Source organism: Dendrobates tinctorius, unplaced genomic scaffold, assembly GCF_039654945.1.
Source record: "Dendrobates tinctorius isolate UK_male_01 unplaced genomic scaffold, ASM3965494v1 ptg000087l, whole genome shotgun sequence".
NCBI classification, from domain to species: Eukaryota; Metazoa; Chordata; class Amphibia; order Anura; family Dendrobatidae; genus Dendrobates; species Dendrobates tinctorius.
The window spans coordinates 10,496,366-10,511,777 of NW_027361755.1; the positions used below are offsets into that span (position 1 = coordinate 10,496,366).

General features: G+C 41.0%; 1 protein-coding gene across 2 annotated transcripts in view; it reads left to right on the forward strand.

The window, feature by feature from the left end:
- KMO (kynurenine 3-monooxygenase) overlaps window positions 1-15,412 on the forward strand; it is a 509,384-nt gene that overhangs the window by 188,573 nt on the left and 305,399 nt on the right. For both annotated transcript variants that reach the window (XM_073585735.1, XM_073585736.1), the window contains exon 5: window positions 12,964-13,012. In XM_073585735.1, the coding sequence (XP_073441836.1) occupies window positions 12,964-13,012 (49 nt within the window). The remainder of the gene's footprint in view (window positions 1-12,963; window positions 13,013-15,412) is intronic.

Here is a 15,412-nt window from a genome sequence, read left to right on the forward strand (position 1 = left end):
ATCAGCTGTTATGGTAGAGGACATGCCTGCTGTTTTTGACTGATCTCTGACACCGAGCACACCACATCTGTCATGGGGTTGCCACAACAGAGAGTACCAGCATCTGACATCCATGTGTCCAGACTGATCCTGTCTTTTCATGTGGCACACCCTGACAAACCTGGTTCTGAGGTTCCAAAGGTCCCTTGTAGAAGGAGGAGTACTGTCACGGGGTTACCGCAACAGAGAGGAGCCAGAAGACTGCAGCGTCTGATTGCTCCTTTTCCTGCGCAGGAAAGAAGCACTTCTTTTTAAATGGTGTTTATTACTTTTGGTAGAACAGGGGTTAATCAGCCATGTTGGGATCTCTGGTAGTAAGAGCTCTCAGCTGAGCTCTGTTAGCCACTCCCATCCCCTTTATAATCTGGATCCTGATTCAAACCCATGTCAGAGCTAGCTTTTGCTGCATGGATTGGAGAAGAGTTGTTTATATGAGAATGAGTTTTGGAGGAGTTATCTGTGACTATTGCGTGGTTTGTAAGTGTGATATCTCCCTTCCCTCCTCTTACTATGGTTATTTCCTCATCCTCCACTCTGTGGTGTATTCCTCTGTTATATGTGAGTGAATATTTGTATGCTTGGTATTTTCAGTTTACCCTTGCTTATATTGCCTTTTTCGTTGGGTTAGTGTACTGTGGTGCACAGTGTTACCCCTCTTCCCAGGGTAGGGGAAGAGAACAGATGGAGGGCTGATTCAGGAGATAATGATTGGGTGGTGGCCCTGGCATCAGAATGTTTCCTCCTACACATGCCAAAGCTAAGAGCTTAAAATCCAACATCTCCAATCTGTTGGGCATGGAAATGCTGCCTTCCTACTTGGTGAATACAGACAGCTTCCAAAAGCTGATGTCCACCGCAATCTCCCAGTACCAGTTGCCCAGTCACCATAATTTCTCTAAGAAAGCTGTACCAGCGCTACACCAGCATGTATCAGACCACATCACCCGTTCTTTAAAAAAATCTATGTCTGACAGGATGCATTTCTCCACTGACACCTGGACAAGCAAACATGGCGAGGGGCATTACATCTTGCTGACTGGGCACTGGGTAACTCTGATGTTTGCAGGGGCAGGCAGGGAATGGGCTGCTTCACAAGTCTTGAAATCCCCAAGGCTTGCGGGACAAACCTCTATATCTAACACTTCTCCCACTGCTTCTGCCTCCTCCATCTCTTCTAGGCCTCCACCTGCACTCTCAACCTCTCCCTTAATGAGACACGCATTTCAACAGTGCAGATAGAATCCCCCCGACCAACATACAGCACAGCCAGGGCTCACTGCAATCAGGTAGTGTATAAATTCATATGCCTTGGAGATCGTAGTCTCACAGCTCAAGAGTTATGGACAGCTATCCAGGCTGTGTTTGAGCGATGGCTGTCTCCACTGAACTTGGAGCCATGGAAGGGCGTGCGATAATGGTGCAATCTGGAGGCAGTCCTACAGTGGGACAAACTCACACATGCCTTGCATGGCTCACATCCAGAACATGGTGGTACAGAAATTTCAGAAAAAAGAAAAAAAATTCCAGCTACTATAAGATCCATTTATTGAGTGAAAAGTAAGACAGAGTTCACATGATTGTCTCTATTACGCGTTTTGAACACCCACACTGTGTTCGTTATCAAAAAAGCTGACAACAATGCTGGCAAATGCCTTTTTGTACACAGCTATAGCCAAAAAAATGATGATACACATGTGTCACATACAATTAATTAAAATTACCCCATATGGGTAAGAATTACTAAGACATGTAGAAAATCATATATCAATTACTAAAACATATAGAAAAGCATTTAGCAGTTGACCACCATTATTAATACCATTTTTTTTTTTTGCGCTTTCTTTTTTCTTGTTAATAATGGTGGTCAACTGCTAAATGCTTTTCTATATGTTTTAGTAATTGATATATGCTTTTCTACATGTCTTAGTAATTCTTACCCATATGGGGTAATTTTAATTAATTGTATGTGACACATGTGTATCATCATTTTTTTGGCTATAGCTGTGTACAAAAAGGCATTTGCCAGCATTGTCGTCAGCTTTTTTGATAAAGAACACAACACAGTGTGGGTGTTCGAAACGCGTAATAGATACAATCATGTGAACTCTGTCTTACTTTTCTCTCAATAAATGGATCTTTTAGTAGCTGGAATTTTTTTCTTTTTTCTGGAGTAACTACACGCTGGACGACGTGATTCCTTGCTCCCACACACCACAGGCTGTTTTCAAGTGAGCTGGTAGGACCCTTTTTTTTTTTTTCTCTGGTACAGAAATTTCTCTGCCCCTATCCCGGCCTGTTTTCGCTGCTGCAGAAAGCACGGTCGCTGTGTGCTCACTTCCGCTGTTCACACCCGCGGGCCATCAACTTGCATCGCTACAGAGGTCTTTCAACCTACCGCTTAAGTGGTTGATATGCGATGTGCCGACACAATGCAATTCCACTCAGCATATGTTGCAGCAACAAGCCCTGGTGCAGTATGTCATTTTGCAAAACCTGGGCCAATGCAGTATGAATGTGGAGCAAATCATGTTTGTGGAGTGGGCACAGATGAAGGACCTCTGCACCCTTCTGCATAGATTTGAAATGGCTACTAAGATGGCTAGCACTGACAATGTCATCATCAGCATCATTATTCTGATCATCTGAAAGCTGGAGCACACTTTGAATAGTCTGCCGGAGGAGGTGGTGGTCCCAGAAGAAGAGGCGAAAGTGGAGGAGGATGTGGAAGGGATAACAATATCTCTAAGTTCCGGACTGATGTCTAACAGGCGTGTGCCATGGGAGGATGGATTACAGTGATCGAGGGGGGCTCATGGTACCATGCAAGCTATTAGTAAAGATGCAGGGGCAGAGGAACAAATAGAGGAGGAAGCGGTGATGGGCGTGCAACAGTCAGGAGATGAACATACATTTGTATGCAACCCCCTCTCATGTACAGCACCATGGAATCAATGGTGCTATATAAATAACTAATAATAATAATAAAAAGAGGATAATGATCTGTTGTCCATAGTTGGCGGAAGGGGACGGAGGAAGAAACCTTGAGTGTTACCCTGCCACAACACACCATGGATTTGGACCACATGGAAGCGCCTGACACATGAGCGCTTTCTTGCTGCACTGTCTTCAAAATGATGACCGTATTGTTATGATTAGAAATCGTGCTGACTACTGAGTTGCCACTTAGTTAGATCCATGGTACTAAATGAAATTTACCAGATTTTTCCCACCTGGAAAGGAATGCGTGCATGCTGGAGTATCGAAACATGCTTGTAGACAATCTTAGAAATGGTTTTCCCCAACCCTGGAAAGCGTCAAGTCATCTAACAATTTTTTTTTAGCCTGATCAAGTGTAGAGGCCATATGGGATGAAAATATTTTTAAATTTATTTTTACTTATCATGTTCTACTGAGGGTATGATTGCCAGTGCCGCCACTATTCCTTTCGACAGGCTCTGCCAGTGATCACACTACATATTTTACAGAGGGGTAAAAATACTCCTTATTAGCAATTTTGAAGATTATTTTTAGCCAAGGAGGATGATATAATTTGCAGTGACCCAAATCTATAGTACAAAGATCAGTTCACATCTGTATACTGCTACAGGGCAATATCCCGTATATTAATGTCAGGCTTGATTATCAATAGCCAATATCTGGCTAATACCTCACCTGTTTTAACACTTTCTGGTTCCTTTGCAATATACTATTTGAATTATATGAAGGGCGGCTAACTGAGACCAAACAGTGTATCAATAAAAAAATAATTATTTCTCTCTCAGCTGTGGTTGAAGTAGGCACAGGAAGCGATTTTGTTAAAATATCCAGGCAGGTTTATTAACCCCTTTACTCCCAAGGGTGGTTTGCATGTTAATGCCCGGGCCAATTTTTACAATTCTGACCACTGTCTCTTTATGAGGTAATAACTCTGGAACGCTTCCATGGATCCAGGTGATTCTGACATTGTTTTCTCGTGACATATTGTACTTCATGTTAGTGGTAAAATTTAATTCATATAATTTGCGTTTATTTGTGAAAAAATCAGAAATTTGGCAAAAATTTTGAAAATTTCGCAATTTTCCAACTTTGAATTTTTATGCTCTTAAATCACAGAGATATGGCACTCAAAAAACTTAATAAGTAACATTTCCCACATGTCTAAATGAAGCCACACAAGAGAAAAGTGTATGCACCAAAATTCGGGGATCACCACCAAGCCAAATATTCTGGTTTAACACATTTCTTTATTACAATGAGCAACACAAACAAACACTTGTTTATAAGCAGTTAAAAAGTCTGGAAAGAAACACATGAATCAATAGACAAAAAAATGGGTCATGATGTTAAACAATAAAGAGTCAAATACTTAGAGCCCCACAGTAACTCCACATGTTTACATTACATCAGCACAATTTGGGAACCAAAATTTTTTTTTGTTAGGAAGTTATAAGAGTTAAAAGTTGCCCAGCGATTTCTCATTTTTACAACACCATTTTATTTTTAGGGACCACATCACATTTGAAGTCACTTTAAATATATGATATGATAGAAAATACCCAAAAGTGACACCATTCTAAAAACTGCACCCCTCAAGGTGCTCAAAACCAGATTCAAGAAGTTTATTAACCCTTCAGGTGCTTCACAGGAATTTTTTGAATGTTTAAAACATTTTTTACTTTTTTCACAAAAAAAATTACTTCAGGTTCAATTTTTTTTATTTTACCAAGGGTAACAGGAGAAATGGGACTGGAACAGTTATTGTACAATTTGTCCTGAGTACGCTGATACCTGATATGTGGGGGGAACCACTGTTTGGGTGCATGGCAGAGCTCGGAAGGGAAGGAGTGCTGTTTGACTTTTTCACTGCAAAATTGGCTGGAATTCAGATCGGATGCCATGTCAAGATTGGAGAGCTCCTGATGTGCCTAAACAGTGGAAACCCCCCACAAGCGACCCCATTTTGGAAACTAGACCCCCCAAGGAACTTATCTAGATATGTGGTGAGTACTTTGACCCTCCAAGGGCCTTCACAGAAGTTTATAACGTACAGCCGTACAATTAAAAAATCATATTTTTTCCACAAAAATGATCTTTTCACCCCCAATTTTTATTTTCCCAAGGGTAACAGGACCCCAAAAGTTATTGTGCAATTTGTCCTGAGTACGCTGATACCCCATATGTGGGGGTAAACCACTATTTAGGTGCATGGCAGAGCTCGGAAGGGAAGCAGCGCCATTTGACTTTTTTGGCTGGAATTGAGATCGGACGCCATGTCGCGTTTGGAAAGCCCCTGATGTGCCAAAACAGTGGAAACCCCCAAATTCTAACTCCAACCCTAACCCCAACACACCCCTAACCCTAAACCTAACCCTAACCCTAGCCCTAACCCTAATGGGAAAATGGAAATAAATACATTTTTTTTTATTTTATTATTTTTCCCTAACTAAGGGGGTGATAACGGGGGGTTTGATTTACTATTTATAGTGGGTTTTTATATTTGGCAGCTGTCGCACACTAAAAGACGCTTTTTATTGTAAAAAAAGATTATGCATCACCACATTTTGAGAACTATACTATAATTTTTCCATATTTTGACCCACCAAGTCATGTGAGGTCTTATTTTTTGTGGGGCGAGTTGACGTTTTTATTGGTACTATTTTCGGGCATGTGTCTTTTTTATCGCTTTTTATACCGATTTTTGGGACGCAGAATGAACAAAAACCAGCGTTTCATGAATTTCTTTTGGGGGGTGCATTTACACCGTTCTGCATATGGTAAAATTGATAAAGCGGTTTTATTCTTCGGGTCAGTATGGTTACAGCGATACCACATTTATGTCGTTTTTTATGTTTTGGCGCTTTTATGCAATAAAAACAATTTTATATAAAAAATAATTATTTTTGCATTGCTTTATTCTGTGAGCTATAACTTTTTTATTTTTTTTACTGATGATGCTGTATAGTGGCTCGTTTTTTGCGGGACAAGATGACGTTTTCAGCGGTACCATGGTTATTTATATCCATCTTTTTGATCGCGCGTTATTGCACTTTTTGACGGGCGGTATGATGATAAAGCATTATTTTTTGCTTCTTTTTTTATTTTTTAAGGGGTTCAATAAAGGGGTTAACTAGTGGGACAGTTTTATAGGGCAGGTCGTTACGGACACGGTGATACTAAATATGAGTACTTTTATTGTTTTTTTTTTTATTTTCAAAAAATGAATTAGGGAATATACATTTAATTTTTTAATTTATTTAGCGATTTTTTATAAATTATTTTTACACTTTTTTTTTACTTTATTACATTGTGCCAGGGGGGACATCACTGTCATGTGGCAGATCGCTGATCTATCACATCACAGATCGCTGTGACAGATCAACGATCTGACATAGGCGCTGCACAGGCTTCCTTATGCCTGCGCTCTGCAGGCAGTGAGGAGGCCGACTCCCTGCAGGCCCCTGAAGGTCCCCGTCGCCATATTGGATCCGGGGACCTGCAGGGAAGGAGGCCCCCTGAGCCTGCTCCGGGGGTCTCAGGGAAGCATGGAAGGAGCCCCCTCCCTGCGCGCTTCTCTCCTATGCCGCCGGTACACTGCGATCATGTTTGATTGCAGTGTGCCAGGGGTTAATGTGTCAGAGGCGGTCCGTGACCCGCCGTGACCGCCGCTGATCGCGCTAGAGGTACTATTTCGTTCTTGGGACTTAGGTCCCAGGTCACATGGACGTAATAGTACGTCTAATGTAGGAAAGGGGTTAAAACTCAATAAACCTGCTTAAGCATAAGCAAACAAAAAATAGCCTTTTCCTGCACAAAGTGAAAACACAAAGTAAAAAGTCCATTCAATATCGCGGGTCCACTCGCTTAGGATAGTGTCCGGTTCTTTAGACCTTAGCATAGACCAACACAGCCTGTGGTAGCAGTTCACACGGAAAACGGATTGGGGTAAATCCTTGCATGTAAAGGAAATAGTATGGTTTCTCCAGCGATCAGTCCAATCAATAGTGGGGTAAAATATAACTTATTGATTCTATGTTTCTTCAGTAACATTTTTGCAAATAGTCAATCCCTTGTGGATGACATGTTTCGAAACTAAATGTGTCTTCTCCAGGTATAAGTGTGGAGGAGAGAAGGAGGTCTTGGGAGGACCAGAGATTACGTGAGGGAAGGTATCGGGAGATTAGTTCAGAGATGTATGGAGGAGACAGGTTGTACTGTAGATGGCCTTGTAGGTCAGTATTAGTAATTTGAATTGGATACGCTGAGGGAATGGGAGCCAGTGAAGAGATTTGCAGAGGGGAGAAGTGGAGGAGTAGCGAGGAGAGAGAAGAATTAGTCGGGCAGCAGAGTTGAGGATGGACTGGAGAGGTGCAATGGTGTTAGCAGGGAGGCCACAGAAAAGGATGTTGCAATAGTCAAGGCGGGAGATGATGAGGGCATGCACAAGCATTTTAGTAGATTGAGGGTTGAGGAAGGGATGGATTCTGGAAATATTTTTGAGCTGGAGGCGACAGGAGGTGGAGAGAGCTTGGATGTGCGGTTTGAAGGACAGGGCAGATTCAAGGGTTACTCCGAGGCAGCGGACCTCCGGTACGGGGGAAAGCATGATGATGTCAATTGTTATAGAAAGGTCGGGTAAGGAAGATCTGTGAGATGGGGGAAAGATGATCAGTTCAGATTTGTCCACATTGAGTTTGAGAAAGCGAGAGGAGAAGAAGGAGGATATGGCTGATAGACACTCTGGGATTCTGGAGAGCAGAGAGATGATGTCTGGGCTAGAGAGGTAGATCTGAGTATCATTGGCATAAAGGTGGTACTGGAATCGGTGGGACTTTATGAGTTGCCCCAGGCCAAGTGTGTAGATTGAGAAGAGTAGGGGTCCTAGAACAGAGCCTTGGGGGACTCCAACAGAGAGAGGGTGGGATGAGGAGTTAGTGTGGGAGTGGAGAGAGTGCTGAATGTGCGGTTGGAAAGGTATGAGGAGATCCAGGATAGGGCGAGGTCTTTGATGCCAAAGGAGGAGAGGATCTGTAGTAGGTGGCAGTGGTCAACTGTGTCGAAAGCAGAGGACAGGTCTAGAAGCAGGAGTATAGAGTATTGTCCGTTAGCTTTAGCTGTATGTAGGTCATTGGTAATTTTGGTCAGGGCTGTCTCAGTGGAATGATGGGGGCGGAAGCCAGATTGTAGATTGTCGAAGAGCAAGTTAGATGAGAGGTGGGAGGAAAGTTCAGTGTGGACATGCTGCTCCAGGAGTTTAGGAGTATATATATATATATATATATATATATATATATATATATATACACACAGTATATACACTGTATATATATATATATATATATATATATATATATATATATATATATATATATATATATATATATATATATACAGCTCTGGCAAAAATTAAGAGACCACCACATCAAAACTTTGTCATGGGCAGCCCATTCTCCAAACCTGAACCCCATTGAAAACCTTTGGAATTTAATCAAGAGGGCGATAGATAGTTACAAGCCATCAAACAAAGAAGAACTGCCAAGGCGCATGAAAGCTGGTTTTAAAAATCATGGTTATTCCACAAAATATTGATTTCTGAACTCTTCCGGAGTTAAAACATTAGTATTGTTGCTTCTAAATGGTTATGTACTTGTTTTCTTTGCATTATTTGAAGTCTGAAAGCATTGGATTTTTTTTTAATTTTGACCGTTTCTCCTTTTCAAAAAAAATAAATTATTGCTTGGAAATTTGGATACATGTTGTCAGAAGTTTGTAAACTAAAAAAAACAAAAGATAATTTACATTTTACTCAAAAATATACCTATAAAGTGAAAAATAAAACAAACTGAACATTTGGAAGTGGTCTATTAATTTTTGCCAGAGCTGTGTGTATATATATAATTATATATATATATATATATATACATACACAGATATATATATACTGTATATATATATATATATATATATATATATATATATATATATACACTCACTGGCCACTTTATTAGGTACACCTGTCCAACTGTGTGTTAAGACTTAATTTCTAATCAGCCAATCACATGGCGGCAACTCAGTGCATTTAGGCATGTAGACATGGTCAAGACAATCTCCTGCAGTTCAAACCGAGCATCAGTATGGGGAAGAAAGGTGATTTGAGTGCCTTTGAACGTGGCATGATTGTTGGTGCCAGAAGGGCTGGTCTGAGAATTTCAGAAACTGCTGATCTACTGGGATTTTCACGCACAACCATCTCTAGGGTTTACAGAGAATGGTCCGAAAAAGAAAAAAAATCCAGTGAGCGGCAGTTCTGTGGCCGGAAATGCCATGTTGATGCCAGAGGTCAGAGGAGAATGGGCAGACTGGTTCGAGCTGATAGAAAGGCAACAGTGACTCAAATTGCCACCCGTTACAACCAAGGTAGGCAGAAGAGCATCTCTGAACGCACAGTGCGTCGAACTTTGAGGCAGATGGGCTACAGCAGCAGAAGACCACACTGGGTACCACTCCTCTCAGCTAAGAACAGGAAACTGAGGCTACAATTTGCACAAGCTCATCGAAATTGGACAGTAGAAGATTGGAAAAACGTTGCCTGGTCTGATGAGTCTCGATTTCTGCTGCGACATTCGGATGGTAGGGTCAGAATTTGGCGTAAACAACATGAAAGCATGGATCCATCCTGCCTTGTAGCAACGGTTCAGGCTGGTGGTGGTGGTGTCATGGTGTGGGGAATTTTTTCTGGGCACTCTTTGGGCCCCTTGGTACCAATTGAGCATCGTTGCAACGCCACAGCCTACCTGAGTATTGTTGCTGACCATGTCCATCCCTTTATGACCACAATGTACCCAACATCTGATGGCTACTTTCAGCAGGATAATGCGCCATGTCATAAAGCTCGAATCATCTCAGATTGGTTTCTTGAACATGACAATGAGTTTACTGTACTCAAATGGCCTCCTCAGTCACCAGATCTCAATCCAATAGAGCATCTTTGGGATGTGGTGGAACGGGAGATTCGCATCAGGGATGTGCAGCCAACAAATCTGCGCCAACTGTGTGATGCCATCATGTCAATATGGTCCAAAATCTCTGAGGAATGCTTCCAGCACCTTGTTGAATCTCTGCCACGAAGAATTGAGGCAGTTCTGAAGGCAAAAGGGGGTCCAACCCCTTACTAGCATGGTGTACCTAATAAAGTGGCCAGTGAGTGTATATATATATACACATATACACACACACATCAGGTGATGAAGGCGGATTGATGCAATAATAGATGCAAAAGGAGCCCCAACCAAGTATTGAATGCATTTACTTAACATACATTTCAGTAGCCTAACGGATTTTAAAATCATTTTTAAAGTATTCTAATTTACTTCGATAAAGACTTTTGGATTTTCATTGGCTGTAATCCATAATCATCAACATTTGCAGAAATAAACACTTGAAATAGATCACTCTGTTTGTAATGACTTTATATAATATATAAATTTCACTTTTTGCATTCAAGAACTTGCTTCTTGCTGAGGGACAGAGCGTTTGGAAGTTTTTATTTCCATTGACATTATATGTCTTGGCATTCACAGGGTGCTGCTGTGCTTTTTTTTGTATGTGTTTTGCAGTCACTGCAGCTTGCACCTATTCACACTTGGAATGTGCTGGTCAGGTTTTTTTGTATAGCTAAAAATAGGGGGGTGTGACTCCCTCTGCTTGACCTTTGCTCTGCCCCTGTTAACCTGCAGGTGTTCTCAACCAGTTGTACTAGCCCATTCGCTGTAGGCTTGCAGCTCAGGAGAGACATGTTTGTCCTTTATAGAAGGTTTTTTTTTTTTTTTTAAACCTGAAAGTGGCATATATAGTAGAATATGGAAGGGTTCAGACAGGACCCGTCAGAGAAGTGTCACCTTGCCGCGGTTGACGGGCACACATGAATTGGCCAAATCATGCGCTAAGAACCTTCGCTTTTTGTAAGTAAATCTTTCTGAGGGACAGAGTCACTATGTGGTAGTAATATGTGGTCCAGCCATGGTGTGGCGGTATTTGTTCCTTCTATGTGCTATTTGGCCACTATGTGGTGGTAATATGCTGTCTGGTCATAGTGCAGTGGTATTTGTCCATTGTATTTGATATTATTGGTCATTTTGAAAAATAAATAAAAATATACCTAAATTGTATTGGAAATTTCAACAAATGTTTAATAAGTTACAGTAGAGTAGGGCCCAGCCAAAAGAGTCTACCTTGTTGTGGTGGCGGATTAAAAAATCTTTTGGCCAAAACACAGGCTACTGGCTATGTGTGTGATATGGTAATGGGAACTGTTAATGTGTGATTGATAAGGATGTGATGCAGAAGTGGAGTTTTTCCAAGAGAGGGTGGTGGGACTGTGGAAGGTTCGAGGGGTGAAGCCTGGGTGGAGTCTCAAGTGGGTCCCTGAAAATTTTGCCAGTGTGAGGCCCCAAAAATTCCTAGTGGCAGCCCTGGTCATCTCTCAGTTTCATGAGCAGTCGGTGCTTGCACTGTGTTAAAAAAAGATGTAGCCGCTTGAAGCTGAAGGAAGGAGGGCAGGGAGGGGTTTATGTGGGGTTTCGAATGTGTGTGCTAGGTGCTGGCTTACAGGCCATTGTAGTAGATGGAACTTGTAGTAATAGAACACAGAAAGCCAGGAAAAAGGAAGTTGTCGATTAACCCCAATAGAGCTGCAACCAGCCAAGAAAATGTGCTGCTAGAGCATTGTAAAAGGTAATATTGCTAAAATAACATAATGGATGTAAAACGAGGCACATAGTAGCAAGACTTAAGAGAAAAAAAATAGTTATAGTGCTGGACAAACTCTTTGGCTGGGGTCACACTTGCGAGTGTGATGGGAGAAACTCTCACGAGTCTCTCGGCACTGCCGCCGGCAATCGGGACCAGAGTGTGCGGCTGCATAGAAATACATAGCTTCTCACATCACACTTGCAAGTGTGACCCCGGCCTTTAACTTATATTAGAAAACGGATTAGATTGCTACAATCAATAGTCATTTAGGATTAACAGCAAAATTAGTTTTGGACCACTTATTTAAACTGTAGACAACCAATTTAAATCAGAAAGGAAATATGTGGGGACTTCAGCTATGAAGCATATAGAGCTGAAAATAAAATATGTAGTGAATCAAAATCAGTATAAAATAATAATGAAAGCAAAGTTATTGTTTGAATATTATAATTTTTGTTAAATGGAATCTGTCACCTCATTTTTGGCCTATAAGCTGTTGCCATCGCCATCAGGGGCTTATCTACAGCATTCTGTAATGCTGTAGATAAGCCCCTGATGTAACCTGAAAGATAAGAAAAACAAGTTAGATTATACTCACCGGGGGGGGTTTGGTGTGAAGGGTGTCACGGTCTGGCGCCTCCCATCTTCTAGCGATGACATCCTCCTTCTTACTTCTGCCGTGGCTCCTGCGCAGGTGTACTATATCTGCCCTATTGAGGGCAGAGTAAAGTACTGCAGTGCGCAGGCACCAGGAAAGGTCAGAGAGACCCAGCGCCTGCGCACTGCAGTACTTTACTCTGCCCTCAACAGGGCAGATAAAGTACACCTGCTCAGGAGCCGTGGCAGAAGTAAGAAGGAGGACGTCATCGCTAGAAGATGGGAGGCGCCGGACCGGATTGAGACACTCATCGGACCAGACCGGACCGCCAGGTGAGTATAATCTAACTTGATTTTCTTATCTTTCAGGTTACATCGGGGGCTTATCTACAGCATTACAGTGGCCGCAGCTTATAGGCCAAAAATGAGGTGACATATTCTCTTTAACTATGTAAATGCATTGTAAACTGATCATGTGCTTTAAACTACAAATTTGTAATGTAAAAAAAGTTACACAACATCATAGTTTTAATAAGATCCACAGATTGATGGGTTTCCTCACTATTATTTCCTTTACAGTGTATCCTGTCAGTTGAGAGAGCAAATTTAAATAAAGAACTTCTAAATGGTATGTATTGTCATTCTGGAATCAATAAAATCACTTTTATTAATATTTTTATCACACACATTTCATTAAATGGAAAATTAGTTTTGGGGGAATTTGTGGTTGTAGTAGCTTCACACATAAAAATTCACAGTGAGTGTTCCTAGAAACACACGTTTCACAGTAAGCCAAACTGGCTGCCAATCACAGGATGAATGACCAAAAAGCTAATTTATAAAGTTGAACAATTTTGTTCAAGCCAAAAGATTATTTTACCAATCTTGGCAGCACATTGTTCTGTGCAAACAAGACCAGCGCTGCCGAGAACAATGGCAGCCTGTGCGTGCATAACAATCTACTGTATTACAGATCGTTTAGTACATCAAACCTACAGAATTTGCCGAAGCCACTGAGCCAGGGGTAAACCAAGTATACTGATTGTAGTCAAATATGCAATTATTAAACCTATAAAGGCTACACATACCATAAATAATTCAAATACATATCTTTTTTTATCAACATATAAAAGCATTTAAAACATGAACATGGAGACGATCTTATAAATATCAAGAAAGAAAGAAGTGATTTTGTTTACATTAATCAAATGATCCTAAAATATTATATAATATTGATATAGTGTTACAGGATGAATTAAAATACGCATGTGCTAGTAGAATAGGAGGAAGATGACTCCCCTAATTATGGTAAAAGTTCACACAATTCCATTCTGCAACATTGTAATATAATTGAGGTAGATATATATACAAAAAAAATTAAGTACATATGTGAAGTGGGGAAAACTTGTGTAAACAGGCTTTTACATGATGACCCACCAGCAAACATGTTGCTGGTCGGCAGTCATTTAAGGCTGTGAATCGCAGAGTGTCCCTCAAACGAGAGCGAAGAGCTCCTTCAAGCCAACCAGATAGTACATTGTGTGCCAAACCATACTGGAATATTATATCTTTTACAGTGCACTCGGATGATTCTTTTCCAATTTTCATCAGATTTTCACCAATGTCTCATCAGTGTGTCCGTTTTTCACATCCGTGTGATGTCTGTGTACAATCCGTTTTCATATAACTATATTAACCCCTTAACCCCCAAGGGTGGTTTGCACGTTCATGACCGGGCCAATTTTTACAATTCAGACCACTGTCCCTTTATGAGGTAATAACTTTGGAACGCTTCCATGGATCCTGTTTTCTCGAGACATATTGTACTTCATGCTAGTAATAAAATTTCATTCATATAACTTGCGTTTATTTGTGAAAAAAATGGAAATTTGGCGAAAATTTTGAAAATTTCGCAATTTTCCAAATTTGAATTTTTATGCCCTTAAATCACAGAGATACGGCACACAAAAAAACTTAATAAGTAACATTTCCCACATGTTTACTTTACATCAGCACAATTTTGGAACCCAATTTTTTTTTCTTAGGAAGTTATAAAGGTTAAAAGTTGACCAGCGATTTCTCATTTTTGCAACACCATTTTATTTTTATGGACCACATCACATTTGAAGCCACTTTGAGGGGTCTATATGATAGAAAATACCCAAAAGTGACACCATTCTAAAAACTGCACCCCTTAAGGTGCTCAGAACCACATTCAAGAAGTTTATTAACCCTTCAGGTGCTTCACAGGAATTTTTTGAATATTTAAAAAAATGAACATTTAACTTTTTTTCACAAAAAAAATACTTCAGGTTCAATTTTTTTATTTTACCAAGGGTAACAGGAGAAGTTGGACTGCAAAAGTTATTGTGAAGTTTGTCCTGAGTACGCTGATACCTGATATGTTGGGGGGAACAACTGTTTCGGCGCATGGCAGAGCTCAGAAGGGAATGAGCGCCGTTTGACTTTTTCAATGCAAAATAGGCTAGAATTCAGATTGGACGCCATGTTGCCTTTGGAGAGCCCCGAATGTACCTAAACAGTGGAAACCCCCCATAAGTGACACCATTTTGGAAACTAGACCCCCCAAGGAACTTATCTAGATGTGTGGTGAGCACTTTGAACTCACAAGGGCTTCACAGAAGTTTATAACGCCCAGGCGTGAAAATAAAAAAATCGTATTTTTTCACAAACATGATCTTTTAGTCACCAATTTTTTTATTTTCCCAAGGGTACCAGGAGAAATTGGACCCCAAAAGTTGTTGTCCAATTTGCCTGCGTACGCTGATACCCCAAATGTGGGAGAAAACTACTGTATGGGCACACGTCGGGGCTCGGAATGGAAGTAGTGATGTTTTGGAATGCAGACTTTGATGGAATGCTCTGCGGGTGTCATGTTGCCTTTGGAGAGCCCCAAATGTACCTAAACAGTGGAAACCCCCCATAAGTGACACCATTTTGGAAACTAGACCCCCTAAGGAACTTATCTAGATGTGTGGTGAGCACTTTGAACCCCCCAGTGCTTCAC